The sequence below is a fragment of the Lepisosteus platostomus genome, chromosome 14, assembly GCF_059453375.1.
Source record: "Lepisosteus platostomus isolate fLepPlt1 chromosome 14, fLepPlt1.hap1, whole genome shotgun sequence".
Lineage (NCBI taxonomy): Eukaryota > Metazoa > Chordata > Actinopteri > Semionotiformes > Lepisosteidae > Lepisosteus > Lepisosteus platostomus.
The window spans coordinates 16,021,570-16,038,057 of NC_142624.1; the positions used below are offsets into that span (position 1 = coordinate 16,021,570).

The following is a 16,488-nucleotide window of genomic DNA, read 5'->3' on the forward strand; positions in this document are numbered from 1 at the left end:
TAAATTTTAGAAAAGTGTCATCTACACTAAAAATTTGAATTTATTTAATACCACTTGATAGTTATATTAATAGAGATAAGAATTCAAGTTGTATACTGTTTAGACTTTTAATCATTTTAAACTGTATTACAGCATCTTACACATTAAACATGAAAAGTATATTTTATAAAAGCAAGATTGCTCAGTTGGTCAGCATAAACATTATAAAGCAAGTATGTTTTTTTTTATGTTTATAATCGCTATTCTTGGAAGTACAAACACAACAAACTGGAATGCTAAAGAACCCTAAACAGACAATACACAATAACCAAATATAGCTGTGTTCTGTATAAAAAATTCATGGACATCATGATTTGAACATCATGGGTGCTGTTTTTAAAAAGCTGTTAAGAATAGGAATTCTCCTCTCCAGGAAATAAAGAAAAGGGTTTCAGAAATCAAACAAAGCTTTATTCCCGTGTCTTATAGTCTGGGTAATTGGAGACTGCGCTGTTCTGCTTCCTATGGTAATTTTCAGGTTTTTCGCACGAAGCCGTATTGAGCAGTATTTCTTGTGTTGTAAACGTGTGTACACAGCGGTCCCCCAGTGTTCCAGTTAGTGTGTAATTACGCATCGATGAAAAATCTGAGGTTTACAAAAAGAGAATTATCTCACTGATTTTATGTTTTATGTAGAGGCTGTGAACATTTTCACAAGTTGAGGTCTTTAAAATGTATTTGGTTTGAAGGCTTTATGTGTTTCCCTTGCACAAAGATATGGACATAAGAATATCTGTAAGTGGTAAAAAAATGGTGTAAAAACGACAAAGTGAAGGCTGTGAAAACATTCACAATGTACTTTGTACACAAAGCAACTGTTTTTGGAACTCGAGGAGGTTTCGTGAAAACGCTACAGGCGTGCCAAAATCTTTTTCGAACTTCAAGCTAACCTTACTGCGGTATTTATTACTGTGAATTTATTTTGGGGCGTTTATAATATAATAGAGAGTCCCCATTAACCCCATTTTAATTAAAATTGCAAACGCGTGTTTAATTAAATGCTTTTATTTATTCACAATCTGACAATGCAAGACAGAACAAAAGCATCTATGACATCACATTCCCCAATGTCCCCCATTCCCCCTGTGAATCTGTCTCCCAACAATGCTCAATAAGTTTACAGTATATATAAATATTTTATGATATGTCTTTGTTGTAAATGTCTGTAGATTTTATTTTATTTTTTTTGTTTCATTTTAATTTTATTATTTTTATTTGCTTTGGCAACATTGTACCCATCGGTCATGTTAATAAAGCACCTTGAATTGAATTCAATTGAATTGAGAGAGAACAAGCGAGCGACAGAGAGAGCAAGAGAGAGAACACAAATCCTTTCGCCTGGCAATCTACCTAAACATAAAGCAAGTGGTCTCGTAACTCTAGGAGGTCTAGTGAAAAAGCTACAGGCGTACCAAAATCGTTTTCGAAATTCAAGCTAACTTTACCACAGTTGAAAACCATAGAAAAAAAGACTTAATAATGACCAGACACATTATTCAGTGGTATTTTTAATACCGCTTTGTTATTCGCGATTCTAATTACAATACATACGATTTCATTTTAAGGCTTGAGGCGTCTGTTAAATTGCCCCACTGAATAAAGTGTTTTGAATTAAACCGGTTGAACAGCTCTTAAGCATACTGTAGTTTTTGTGAACACAACTTTTTCAGTGAAAAAAATGACCGCGGGCACTTTTCCTACCCCCCTACATTCTCAAGAGTAGAATAGGTGAACCTTCCAATGAAAGACAGTCCCCCTTCCCCCCACGGACAGACTGAAAAATGTTTTCACAGCCTTCACTTTGTCTGGCGTTATTTTTTATCAGCAGACTGGCTGTTTCGTGTTTTTCCTAAGATTTTTGAGCGCAGTGGGGGACATCAAAGCATTTTTTAAAAGTAGATATAAGGTAACCAGCAATCAAATGTCCTGTTTTTTCTTAACATTCATTCTTCCATACTGTAGTTTGAGTCTTTGAGTAAGCTGTAAGTTCTTTTCACTTCTTAATTAAACATTTGGAACACTTTAATTTTCACGCATACACGCATTCTGTACAGAAATAAAATCATGTTTTCTACAGGTGTTAAGCAGGTTGCTGATTAAATATCGCGCCGTCCACCACAACCCAGTATTACTTTAAACGAACAGGAAAAAGAGCATTTTCAGAGAGCAATTACGATGTGTTTATGTAGAATAAATGATTAGATTTATAAGCAGTCTAATTATTTCAGCTGCATACCCATGTGAGCCTGAAAGCGCTACATTATTAATCTCTTCCGTGTGGCATTAATATTGGAATGTTTGTTTTTACAAGTGTAAAAAGAGGTGATACACAATGTGTCTCCCCTATAACTCTTCAGTTTACAGATAAATTCTGCCAGAGCCTCACAACATTGTCCAATAATACTCTTTTTGTGTCTAATTTTTAGTTTAGAAGGATTTGCGCGATAAGCACATTGTTTAATGGGGATGACATTACCCACATTTATTGTGTTCAATATCACAATACAAAACTTGTTCTGAGTTGGGAATGCCATACCATCTCTATTGGATTTAAATCTGGGGATTCAGCTGGAGTTTTCGAAAGCTGTCTCTTGTGAAAACAGCCAAAAGGTTGGGTTTTATCTCTTCTCTTTTCAGCATGGAATAAACCTATTACTTGTCCCCTTAACTGTAACTACTGCATGGTTTCTTTATCTGTTTCAGCTAGAACAAGTTTGTCAAGATCACGGTTTCATAATAAAAAAACATCAAACCTTAGATTGGATGAGAATGTCATGATTATTTCAGAAGGATGTGAACTTTGAACGTTTTGTGATATTAAGAAATACCAACAAATTCAATACAGTGTTGATAATATTATAGTGCTTTCAGGCTCACATGGGTATGCGACCTCACTGCTGCCACTTCAGGCCAGCCCTGCATCACTGGGGACTCAAACCCGGGCCTCCAGCTTCACACAACAGGGAACCAGCCAGCTGAGCTAAAGGGAGATCTTCCCTCAGCCTGGCGGCTGAGGTCCCTGCTATTCACAAGGAAGGGCAGGGACGTCACCGCGCTGGCAAACCGGCTCGCACAACCTGTAATGTCGGCCGTATGCGTTATAATATTTATTATCAGAAATAATATCAGTAGCAGTTTGAAATTATTATTTGTTATTAATAAATGACTTAGCTTCGAACATGTTGTGATATTTAGAAATATAAAAAATGTCAATATAGTGTCCATAATATTTGCTAATTTAGTTTTTCAAAGAAATGTTTATTTGTTAAAAGAAAACTTATGGCGACAGTTGGGCTCGATCCTCCGACCTCAGGCATATAAGGCACACTCCTAAGCCATCACGCCACAGACGTAAATGCATGGAAAGGAGTGAAACTGAAGCACACATATCCAAAGAAAGTGTACTACTGTGATAATTTGAGCTACAGTACATGAATATAATTATATCGTTATTCATTTCTTAAGATGCGTGATTCCATATTATATTCCCTATTAATCAAATTCTAAAAGTATTCTTTTGTTTACTGCAATAATGAGCGTATTCGCAGAAAGGGTTATAACTTTATAAAACATTATCACTTTTTACGAAGTATATAACAATAAAATTGTTTCCAAAATAACCACATGTAAGACTTTGATGCTTAAAATGTTTAGGAAGAAAGTGGAATACTGGTGTGTATTTTTTCTTTAAACTACCAATACCAGCCATATACAGTTTACATAATATGTTTATGTTCCTAAATTAATATTGTCTATGACCATCAGATGAGTTATGCTCCTCTTCTTTTTATGCTCAACTACTAAAATTTCCCTTTAGTTGTAAATTACATATAAATATTCCATACTAAGCGGATTTAAACATGCACAGTAAAGAGATTAAATGATTAAATCTTTTCACTACCAACCAATGCACCACAAGTGCCCCTGTCGGTCATTTTGACCAGCCAATCCCATACCGCGGTACAATGCACTGACCTTTGGGTAATTGCGTGCGGTATGGGTTTGTACCGTGCATTTTGAATGGCTGAATCTGTAGAAAAATCTTATAAAGCAGCATAAGGCAAATCTAATAAATCTGATAAGGCAGCATAATACTTTTAACCAAGAGTATAACACATATATATTCAATAAACAAAAATATAACTAAAATACTGAAAATATACTGAGCATCAAAACAACACTTTCAACTGCAAGAAACTCATCAGGAAGATAATCTTTTTTTAACAGAATGGGACTGTCTCTCATTCTTCACATAGAGCCTGGACATGCATGTGCCTTTTCACTAGTCTCTGAGTACAGAGTATTTGTTATTCCAGCTCCCATAAATGTTCAGTGGGGCTCAGAAAGCATAACTGTCACATTCTCATTTTACACAAAATCTGTTATTATCAGTGAAGTTCTGTAGCAACTAGAAACTCTTACCCAGTCCATCACACTTAGAACTTCCCATTGATTGCTCTGTTTAACAGAACAATTAGCATAGTGTTTTGCACCACACTCACTGACGTTCATCAAGGTAGTCTGCACAAAACATTGATTCATCGCTAAGGAGGACAAGATCTTCTATCAAGATATCAAGCTCAGGTGTGGCTCTGATGGTGCAAAGGCAGTACTCTCAAGAAATTTGTGAAATAATTGACAAACGACAGTCATTCAAACATCAATGCTTTAGATTAAACAAAACCAGAGAAGCATTGATAAATGCTCCTCTTCTTCATCTTCTCACTATTTATTTAGGAGCCGTGGTAGCTCAGACAGCAAGGGCATCTAGCTCCTGAGTGGTCCTGGGTTCAATCCCAGATAGGGGCAAGCGATTTGGCTTGCTCTAATTCCTCCCAGGTGGCTCCCAGGTCCACTCCTGTAGAAAATAGCTGAATGAAATGATTTTCTTAGCTACTAACCTATCAAATGACCAAGACAAACCAAATGGCCCCCTCCTATTTTGCTGACCTGTTCTTTATTATTCCAAAAACAGAAACAGTAGAATAAGATTTTTTAATGCTCAGTATATCTATATATAATAGTTATAAATAATAGTTATAATAGTTACTGCCAGCATGAAGGAATTTTGCAACTAACAGATAGACATACTTTAAGAACTCTACTTACCTATCTTTTGGTACGGGGTTGACCTTGCAAGCTTCCAGTAAAAAGCGAACAACATCAGCATGACCTGAATAGAGATACAGCATTTAAATACATATTACATACTGTATGGACTTCTTTAATTTTGAAGAGTAAAATACTCCCAAGTAGCACAAATCTTCAGTTACTTGTGTTGGAATTCTGTTTATATTGAACAAATCTAAACACTGTGTAATAAACAGAACAACATTATCCTCAAATTATTTTTAACTGAACTTACATAGTGTTTGGGTCCCCTAAAACAAGCTGTCTTTTCTATTACTGAATAGATGTAACAATAAACTGTTATGACGTGGAGCTGAGCTGGATAAAAATAAAACATGTTTACAAAGAAAGTGGATTACAGTAATACTACCAGCTATATAAAAACATATATTTAGCTCCTTAAATTAATATAATTATTAATTTATTTAGATAAGCGATTCCATATTATATTCCCTATTAATCAAATTCTAAAAATGCTAAAATATTTTAGAAACATTTTGACATTCGTTTTTTTTTAAAAGCTTGTATTGTTCTTATAGTGGTAATGGAGAACATACTGTACAGTATGCTGAAACTGTGCCATGACAGTGAAGATGTTTTACACGTTTAAGTAAGCCAGTGACTGTTGTTTACTATGTTGAGATGAGGTTGTGTAACTGCGGAAATTATTCTGTACACTGAAAAGTTATAGAGCAGACACGTTGTGTATTGTGTATCGCCTCATTCACTTGTTAAAATGTTCCAATTTTGATGCAATACGGAAGATTTTATTAATAGTATTAATAATGAATGACCTTGGACAGGCTGTAAGCTCAAAGTATTACCGTGGTCCACTTTCTTTGTAAACATTTGCACCAGTTCATTCAGCCATGATTACGTGAAAACATGCCTGCCCTTTTCAGCTACAGCTTACGTTTTTAAGCAGCGCGTTGGAGTAAGTGGTTAGGTGTGTGCCTTGCATGCTGGAGGTTGGGGGTTCGAACCCAGCTGTCACCATGAGTTTTCTTTTAACAAACAATTCTTTGAAAAATTAAAATAGTAAATATTATTGACACTTTATTGAATTTATTGGTTTTTCTAAATATCAAAACACGTTCAAAGTTAAGTGAGTTAAGTGATTAACCTTTTCTATGAATCCCTGCGCTTGTTATCGCAGTAAAGGACACAAATACTTTTTAGAATTTGATTAATAAGGAATATAATATGGAATCGCATATCTAAAGAAATAAATAACGATTTAATTATATTCATATAGCTCAAAGTACACTTTCTTTGTAAAAATCTACATCAATTTGACTCATTCACTCACGATTACTTGGAAACTTTTTGCCTGTGCTTTTCAGCTACAGCTTAAGTTGTCAAGCAACGCGTTGATGTAATGGCTTAGGCATCTGACTTGCCTGCTAGAGGTCGGGGGTTCAAACCCAGCTCTTGCTTTTAACAAATAACGTTTTTTGCAAAACTAAAATAGTAAATATTAGTTTTTACTATTAAATAATAATAATTATAATATTATTACTATATTGAATTTGTTGGTATTTCTAAATATTACAACACGTTCAAAGTTAAGTGAGTTAAGTGATTAACCTTTTCTAAATTATGCACAGTAAAGAGATTAACTGAAGAAATCGTTTCACTAACAACCAATGCACCTGCCTGTCAGTCATTTTGGCCAGCCAATCACGTACTGTGGTACAATGCAGGGAACTGTAGATAATTTTGCGCGGTTCGGGGTTGTACCGTGCATTTTGAATGGCTGCATCTGTACCTGGTCATTCTGAACTGAAACAGGTCTCTTACCTTCTGCTGCTGCTACATGTAGAGCAGTCCGGGAATCATAATCCCTCTGTTCCATGTCCATAGAAGACAAAGCAAACCTACAAAATTGATAGATTTCCAATTAAAAATGATCATTTTAGTTTAGTTATTTTTATGACTTACCCATTATTTAGTAATGACTGCCAATATGTATGTGCTTAAAAACAAGCTTGTGGTTATGGATAAATGTGTCACATTTTTTATTTCCTCAGTACGCCTGCTCCCCAGATTTAGCTAAATTCAACTTGCGCAAATTCAGCTGTGTAAAAATCTCTCATGGGCGACACCATAAAAGGTAAGTAGAAATTACATTACATGCATAAATAGCAAGTGGCACAACAAGTTCCTACTGCAGATCAGTAGTATGGAGTAAGTGTAATGTGGTCTCTACCACTGCTCTGTTTTACATTGTGTCTCGCACTGCTTTTGCACACATTTGGTAATTTCTACGTATTATATCTAATTTTTTCATTGAACATTGCAAGAAATCCATATTGTAATTATGTGAGGGAAGCACCCAGGTACTTTTATTATTTTTATTTTATTTTGTGTGTAGGGCAGTGAAGTTTTTTTTAATTTAAAATATCATTCTAATTTAATGTACTGTATATTTTTAATTGTATGCTATATTTGTTGTTTAATTATTCTAACTGTGAAGGTAACAAAACATTTTCAATCATCTTTATTTCATTTCCTCCCACTGTATAAAGGGTGAAACTTCCCTTTCTTTCTTAACCTCATGTATCATTAACTGCTGTTACATTTTGTACTCTACCCCTGGCCTTGATTATTAGTACACACACTTATTAGCCATTAAAGGTCAATAAATGCTGGTGAGCCTGCAATTCTACTGTTCTGTTCCTCCTTCTTCACTCACACACAGCTAGGGCAAATAAGGGAGGACAGCTGTAATACCATGGATGATTATATATACAGTATATATGTGTGTGTGTGTTCACCAAATGGCTAAGAAAGGGTCACTTCTGATTTATGTAAGATTAGGGTTACAAAAAAACTTGAGGAATTGAACCCTCACATAACCTGAGAAGTGTGAGGAGTTCTCTAAGAACAAATTAAGAGAAAGAGGTGTAAACAGTTAATTCTACTAAGGAAAAATAACACTGTAACATTGTTTTAAGTCACTGTACACTTCATATTTACTGTTTAGCACAAACATAATCAAAGCTGGCTGATAATGTGTCTGATTTTCATTAGATTTAGGTTTTTCACTGACATCCTGTTAGTGAAAATATTTGTAGGATTACATTCTTATCTCCTGTTGTTTTAACTATCTAAAATTATATTGTCAAGCACAAAGACAATGTAATTGAGTAAAACCTAAGCTTGCTATGAATTGAAAGCTTCGAAAATCCCATATAATACAGATTGAAGATAACACTTTTAAACCTTTAATTTACAATTTTACTGGTAAACTCTGATGACACATTAAATATTTGTGAAAACAAATGTTCATCATTAAAGAAGCATAATTGCTACTACCTGCATTATTCATCCTTTTTATCCAAAATACAGAAATTTACAGAACTGAAGTACTTATAATGTTTTTTAAAAAGCTTGCTGAACTTTGTTACTGAGAATATTGTGAAGTACATATTGTTACTAATTTATGTTCAGTATTTCAGAACAGTGGAAGGAAAAAACTCAAATCATAGTATATGGCACCTAGAGATACTAACATACCTCCTGAGAGCAGACACGTCCCCTGTATATGCGGCAAACAGAAGATTTATGACCGACTTCACCTGCAGGAAAACAAACAATACGTTTGTTGTAAAACAATTTATTGAATAATTAAACACTAGAAATTCTGGGATCTCATTATAGTCACCGATATATTACATACTCACACCTTTCAGTCTTTGAGATCTAAGCAGTAATTCTATATACAGTACAGTATATATGATCATGACCATAATAGCATTCACAAATTTTCATCAAGGTTAGCTGATGGCATAGTACTAACAAATGTATTGCTGTTATTGAATTGACGTGATGTGAGGTTTCTGTCTCCATACTGAGAGGCTGATATGAAAGGTTAAATCATGTTTCAGCATAAATTTAAAATTCTACCAGCTCTTTACTGAAATGCTCCTGAGGTACAAAGTTATCTCCTTTAAAGGTCCCGTGTTTTAATTGGCGTACGTGCCAGTCAAAAATTGAAAGGTCTGCATCCAGAAGCCAAAAACTATTAAGTTAATATTTAATTGCAGACAAAAGGATACATCACAAGTCTTTGCTTACCTTTTATGAGGAATATCAATTAGCAAAATAATCTAGCTATTAAGGTATAGTGCCCTCCATATTTATTCATACACCTGATGAAATTGGAATAAAAAATATAACTAAATGAATTAGAGATTGGATAAAATGTCCTGATTATAAACAATCCTGAATATGTTATGCTGTAATTGTAAAAGCACAAAGCAGAGTGTTATTTTCCATAATTCTAGAAACCACTAGGATTATATTTATGGACACCCCTAAGTATTTTTTTTTTAAAAACCAACAAAAATCTACAATAATATTATACTGTTTGTAAAAGCAATGGAAGCAAATTGAATAAAGAGATCTCTAAAGTTATCCTGCAGTCTAAAATAAAGTAGCACACAGTAGGCATTCTGTAGTGGTACAGATGCAGCCATTCAAAATGGGTGAGGTATTTCGCGGCATACCCCGGTGGGCGTGTCACAGTATCACGCGGTATCACGCGGTATCACACGGTTTCACGTGTGTCACGTGACTAACTATCCGGCGTCGCCTTATAAAACCGCCAGGGGGAGCTTAACCTCTCATGTACAGCATTTGAGCCTTTAAGTTTGAACTGTGTATTACAGCATGTTAATCATCAGTCATTAAAATGTTGGTATATTTTATGAAAGCAAGATTGCTCAGTTGGACAAAAGTACACAACCTACCTTTATCAGAAATATTTATGCATCAAAGCCTTTACTGAAGATATTACTAATAGTATTAATAATGGATGACTTTGGACAAGCTGTATACTCAAAGTATAATTTCTTTAGCACATTAGTACAAGCACTTGGAATCTGTCCAAGCCATACTTTGTCAGTCATTTTGTTTTACTTCAACGGGGCATAAAAACTTCCTTGCTTTTAACAGGGCGTTTCATAATTTCTAGCTACGAAAATGATTTAAAATGCGACACCTATCATTCAACTAGAGCTTAAAATATCACAAGGAAAAATACACACCGGTATTCCATTTCTCCCTAAACATTGTAAGCTTCGAAGTCTTTAACTAACGTGATACCGGAGTCAACAAGCATACTTTTAGAATTTGATTAAAAGGGAATATAATATGGAATCGCGTATCTAAAGAATTTAATAACGGTATGATTATATCCGTGTACTGGCAGGACTGTGTAGGGCTGTTTCGCCTACCTGATCATGCGAGCTGTCTTGTAGCCTACTGGTCTAGGTGCGTGACTACCAACTGGCAGGTTGTGTGTTCGAATCCAGCTGGTGCTGGACTTTTATTTTAACAAACATTTCTTCGAAAAAATAGGTAAGCGATATTATGGACAATCAATTGACTTTTATATTTCAAAATATCGCAACATGATCGATATTTGCGATATTTTGAACATATCTTCCCTTCTGACAGCGGTTCCTGCTTCTATTGTGTGTGTGTGCAACAGTAAATTTTTATAGAGAAATGGAGGCTGGACAGTATGCGTTACAATATAAACATTTATATTGATTTAAATCGTGTTCTGATTTAAATAGCAAACGCGTGTTTAATTATGTGTTTTTTAATCATGATCAGGCTAATGCATTTCTACATTTTCTGTATGAACCAGCTTAGAGGTTCATACAGAAAGACAGCTTGTGTTTAAATTGAGTGTAAGGTAATTTATGCTTCTAAAGTCATGGTCAGTATTGTTGTACTGTGCTGTACTGTGTCACATTATTTTATAGCGTTTTTATTGCGTTATTAAATCCGGTGGCGCTGTGTTAGTTTCCTGACTCACATTATTTAAACTGCGACACTGATCATTCATCTCTAAATAAACTTTATTTTATATAGCGTTTTAAGCGAATAGGTAATTAGATTGCTCATAAACCTAATAACTTTTTCTACATAAACACAGCGTGATTGCTCTCTGAAAATGCTTTTCCTTTATTTTTAAAGTAGGCTCAGATTTCAACTATAGATCGTATTATTATAAACTTTCTTGGAAAAATGTATTTTATGTAAACCATGTTTGCTATTAATTCATTTAGAGCTAAAATACGTTCATTGTCTTCTAATCGAGTCGAGTTGACATTGGAAGCCTGCCACACCCGGACCGTTAAACCAACGCATTAGCACGTCAAAGCCCATTGAGCCAGTATTGGCTTTAGTATCCCCCCCTTCTCCCCTCAATTCAATTCAATTCAAGGTGTTTTATTTGCATGACAGATGGGTACAACCAGTGTTGGGTACTGTATGTATATTGTAACGCTTACGGCAGACAGGCACTGTGTAGGAGCCGACGCACCAGAGCAGCGCCTGCAATTTTTATATTTATAACTTAGTTTTTAAAATTAGTCAAGCAATACGAAGCATCTCCTTTTACTTAGTGCCTGAGCATACTGCAACGCGTGTGAAGTCCATAAACGATATTAATTTTGGAACTTAAACATACAGTATATGGCTGGTCTCGGTACTTTAAAGAAAACATACACACCAGTATTCCATTTCTCCCTAAACATTTTAAGCATCGAAGTCTTTAACTAACGCGATACCGGAGTCAACAAGCATACTTTTAGAATTTGATTAAAAGGGAATATAATATGGAATCGCGTATCTCCAGAATTTAAAGGCCAGACAATCGCAAACCCGTTTTCAATAAAATTATTTTATTCATTCAGCAGTTTGTGAGAGGGACATCCAGCAGGGAGAGACACACACACCGGTTTTCATTGACAACATTGTTTTTTTTTTCAATTCCTCTTGTCTAACAGGAATGTTTTGTTTGTGGACAGACTGTTAGACAAGAGGAAAAGACCGCCTCCTTCTACGAAGCATTTCGTTGATCCGATCACGAATTCTTTTCCAGTCGTACGCAGCAAGGGTTGAGAATCTCCGATTCACCATCGTACTAATGGTTTCCCGGAGATTGGGTTAAAAAAAAACAAAAAACATACTAACAACTGTGCCATCCTACTCCTTAGTTAATACATTTTATTATTCATAAACAGTTAACATTGTTAGCAAAACATTTTGAATTATATTTAACCCTATTTTTTCTTTAGTTTTGTATTTAACTTATTATATGATAGTCAGACTTAATGTATATTTGAACAATGAAAATATATTTTTACAAGATTTTACATTAAGCACTTAAAATTAATATGGTTAATAATAGTAAACTGTAACATGCTGTAACAAGATCGGTTAAACTGCGAAGAAAATGCTTTCAGAGAAAATGTTTCAACCAAACCTGTTCCCACACACCCCGCCCCCACTACCATTAGAATATACACAAACATTTTAGCGTTTCATTCTAAAATGCAGAAGACCAGAAGAAGAGCAGAAGACCCTCACACCTGAAGAGTGCTGGCTGTGACGAATTAAACCGGTTTTACAGGTTTCAATCACAGACCATGTGACATGGGACTCAGTAAACTACAGTAACACCGTATTTGATAACGCTTTAAAAACGCTATAAAATAATGTGACTTGGCACAGAACAAGTTTACAGCACAGTACAAAGATAAATGCTGACCATGACTTTAGAAGCATAAATTGCCTTACACTCAATTTAAACACAAGCTGTCTTTAGCCCTCTAAGCTGGCTCATACAGAAATGTAGAGATCTAGGCTCAGAACACACAGCTTCATTAGCGAATACATATGCAGGACAACTAGAGAAGATGTTTTACAGAGGATGGATTTTTAGAAACATCCCATCAGACATCCCATCATATTCACAACGTGAAATCTAGAAAATAATATTACGTAACCAAAATCCGCAATATGGAAACAGAACCTGTGTAATTATTGATAGATGATGTACTCGTAACATTTTTTCAAGACGAACTACAACATTTAAAAAATGACTTGTATGTACTTGATATCTCTAATCAATCCACGGGTCCCAGCACAAAACGAAAGTAAAACGCATACCGTTTCTCGCTTCTTATTGCTCAAAAGTAATTTGACCGTATGAAATGCATAATATAAACCTAGAAACATATACGTGAGCAGTACTTAAGCACTGTAGTATCGGTGTTAAGACATACCTCTCAAATACTGTAAATCAAGTTAAAAATATCTCAAGACCGATTCTGGTCGTAATGAAACCATGCAAGGGAGTTTTTATGTCCGTTGCAGTTCTTTTGCAACATGAATATAATTATATCGTTATTAATTTCTTGAGATACGCGATTCCATATTATATTCCCTTTTAATCAAATTCTAAAAGTATGCTTGTTGACTCCGGTATCACGTTAGTTAAAGACTTCGAAGCTTACAATGTTTAGGGAGAAATGGAATACCGGTGTGTATTTTTTTCTTTAAAGTACCGAGACCAGCCATATACTGTATGTTTATGTTAAGATTTCCCTTCAGTGGTAAAATTAGATATGAATATTCAATACTTAAACGGGCACAGTTAAGACATTAAATATACATATACATATTGTATACAGTACAGTTTGCATACGGTAATATGTTTATGTTACGCGATTAAAAAATAAATAAATAAAACTGGAAGGTCCAGCACCACCATTATGTTTATATGGTTGTTTTTGTTGGTTGGTTGTTATTATGGTTATTAATAATACGATCTATAGTTGAAATCTGAGCCTAAATAAAAAGAAAAAGCAAGTGATTAGGTTTATGAGCAATCTAATTACTTATTCGTTTAAAACGCTATATAAAATAAAGTTTATTATTAATTTGCTGGACAGAGCGGTGAACATTATTATGCATAAGACAAAGATAACGATCCTGATCAGTTTAGAAATCTGTGTACGCTGTAAGGTTTTTACTTCTTAAACTTTTAAAATACACGTTTTGAATAGAAAGAAATCCTCTTCCTGGTAGTGTGTATAGCACACCAGCACGTCTTTTTTCTCCAATCAGAGGGGTGTCAGATAGTGTCAGCCAATCACCATTCTGCGTTGGGTAGCAACGGGTGACTGTTCTCAGGCGGAAGATGTAAACAGCTTAATGTTCGTGTTAAATAATTTTTTTTTAATTCAATTAAACTGGCACAGTTAAGACATTAAATATACATATACATACTGTATACAGTACAGTTTGCATACGGTAATATGTTTATGTTACGCGATTAAAAAATAAATAAATAAAAATGAAAAGTCCAGCACCAGCTGGATTCGAACACACAACCTGCCAGTTGGTAGTCACGCACCTAGACCAGTAGGCTACAAGACAGCTCGCATGATCAGGTAGGCGAAACAGCCTTAAACAGTCCTGCCGCAGTACACGGATATAATCATACCGTTATTAAATTCTTTAGATACGCGATTCCATATTATATTCCCTTTTAATCAAATTCTAAAAGTATGCTTGTTGACTCCGGTATCACGTTAGTTAAAGACTTCGAAGCTTACAATGTTTAGGGAGAAATGGAATACTGGTGTGTATTTTTTTCTTTAAAGTACCAAGACCAGCCATATACTGTATGTTTACGTTCCAAAATTAATATCGTTTATGGCCTTCACACGCGTTACAGTATGCTCCTATTCTTTTTATGCTCAGCTACTAAGATTTCCCTTCAGTGGTAAAATTCAATATCTACAACGGGCACAGTAAAGACGTTTACAGTAAGTCTTTCTACGACAGACCAACGGACCACGAGTGCCCCTGTCGGTCAACCAATCACGTACCGCGGTATCGCGTGTCATCATACCTGCGGTATCTGTAATGCGGTGTCTGTACCGCGCACTTTGAATGGCTGCATCTGTATGTATCATCATGGTAAAGGTTCTCTGAAGACTGCAAGCCATTGGTCACTCATCTCCACAAGTTGGGATTTGGTATAAAATAAGCCATCCAAAACATTATTTCTTGCAGCTATTGAGCATTTTTGTTCTTATTCCATCAGGGTTATTAATATATCTGGATTGTTCTGTGCTTCCCATTTAAATGGGCCACAATACAAAAATAAAATGAAACAAAATAAACCTTCCAAAGCAGCATAATATTTTTAAAACATTGCTAGGCATACTGTAGGCCAAAAGCAACCAAATACACAAGCTTTCATTGTCTTTTAAACAGTGTAGTTAAATAACTTATTTGAAATAAATGAAGCTAATCACAGATTAAAGATCTTGTTAAAAAATGTTAAAAAGTATATGGATTTGCATATTGTTTTAATTTTTTTACCTCATTTTTATTAATTTATCATTCACGACTGACCATGATACACTTGTGCTCTTTGGAAGAGCAATGTAGCAAATGAAATAAAGAGATCTGCAAAGCTTTCCATAAGTCATAAAGCACCTCATTAGTGCGAGAGTTGATTGTGCAAACATAACAGATGTTTTAATATATCAAAGACTGAATATAAAAGACTATTGAAAATAAAGAAATAATATGCCCTGCTAATATCATATAGACACTGAACTAATGAAGATTACGATGCAGGTGAAATTTTGTACCCTAGTAATTAGGTAATAGACATTATAGCTAAATTATAACCAAACACAACCCATCAATGTCAAGACATGATCTGGTTGGCCACGAATCAAAAAACTTCACCATGATTGATGGGGAGGTCTGAGTGTAATACAGTGGGCAGGGGTGTCTAGTTATTGTAGACCTCTACTGATTGACAGTGACCTGAGGTCACAATAACAAAATCCTCTGACCTAACTTACTGCCCTTCTTGTCCTTTATATTGATGAGACAATATTGCAGCAGGATAAACCTCAGGCTTCTCAAGCTAGCTTTTTGATTGAATTTTTGAGAGATGAGAATGTGACAGATATTTCATTGGCGGGATAAACTGGCACAATGTATAAAATCTATAAGTCACTCTAGTGAAGAGGCATATTCTTGTCCAGTCTCTAGATGAGATAAGAGGTGCTACCTGGTGCAAAGCATGTGTTACAGGTGTACATCATATATTGGCTCCAGCGGTGGTATGACATACCACTAGGCTTTGACTTTTACAGTAGATCCCCTGATGACCAATTTTGTAGATTACTAATGTTCATCAGCATAATGAATTTACCTGTATATCTGTTCAATACAGTGTCAGTACATCAGTAGCAAAATAATGTTTTTTTCATTTTGTGATAATACATAAAGTTCTTGTAGTTTCTTTTGATGATTAATAAATTATGTAGCAGGCTCAATGTAAGACATATACAGATGCAGGCATTCAAAATGCACAGTAAAACCCCATACCATGCAAAATTATGTACGTGATTGGCTGGCCAACATAACCGACAGGCAGCACACAGCGTGCATTGGTTGCTTCGTTTAATCTCTTAACTGTGCATG

General features: G+C 35.0%; 1 protein-coding gene across 2 annotated transcripts in view; it reads right to left on the reverse strand.

Annotated features, from left to right (window-relative positions):
* glsb (glutaminase b) overlaps positions 1–16,488 on the reverse strand; it is a 99,750-nt gene that overhangs the window by 3,723 nt on the left and 79,539 nt on the right. Inside the window, exons 15-18 of one of the 2 annotated variants that reach the window (XM_088607224.1) lie at positions 8,689–8,750; positions 6,970–7,046; positions 5,149–5,212; positions 4,228–4,897 (exon numbers count right to left, since the gene is read on the reverse strand). In XM_088607224.1, coding sequence (XP_088463350.1) covers positions 4,807–4,897; positions 5,149–5,212; positions 6,970–7,046; positions 8,689–8,750 — 294 coding nt within the window. In that variant the 3' untranslated portion in view covers positions 4,228–4,806. Of the gene's footprint in view, positions 1–4,227; positions 4,898–5,148; positions 5,213–6,969; positions 7,047–8,688; positions 8,751–16,488 lie in introns of those variants that run through there. The other variant, XM_088607222.1, reaches the window with a different exon arrangement.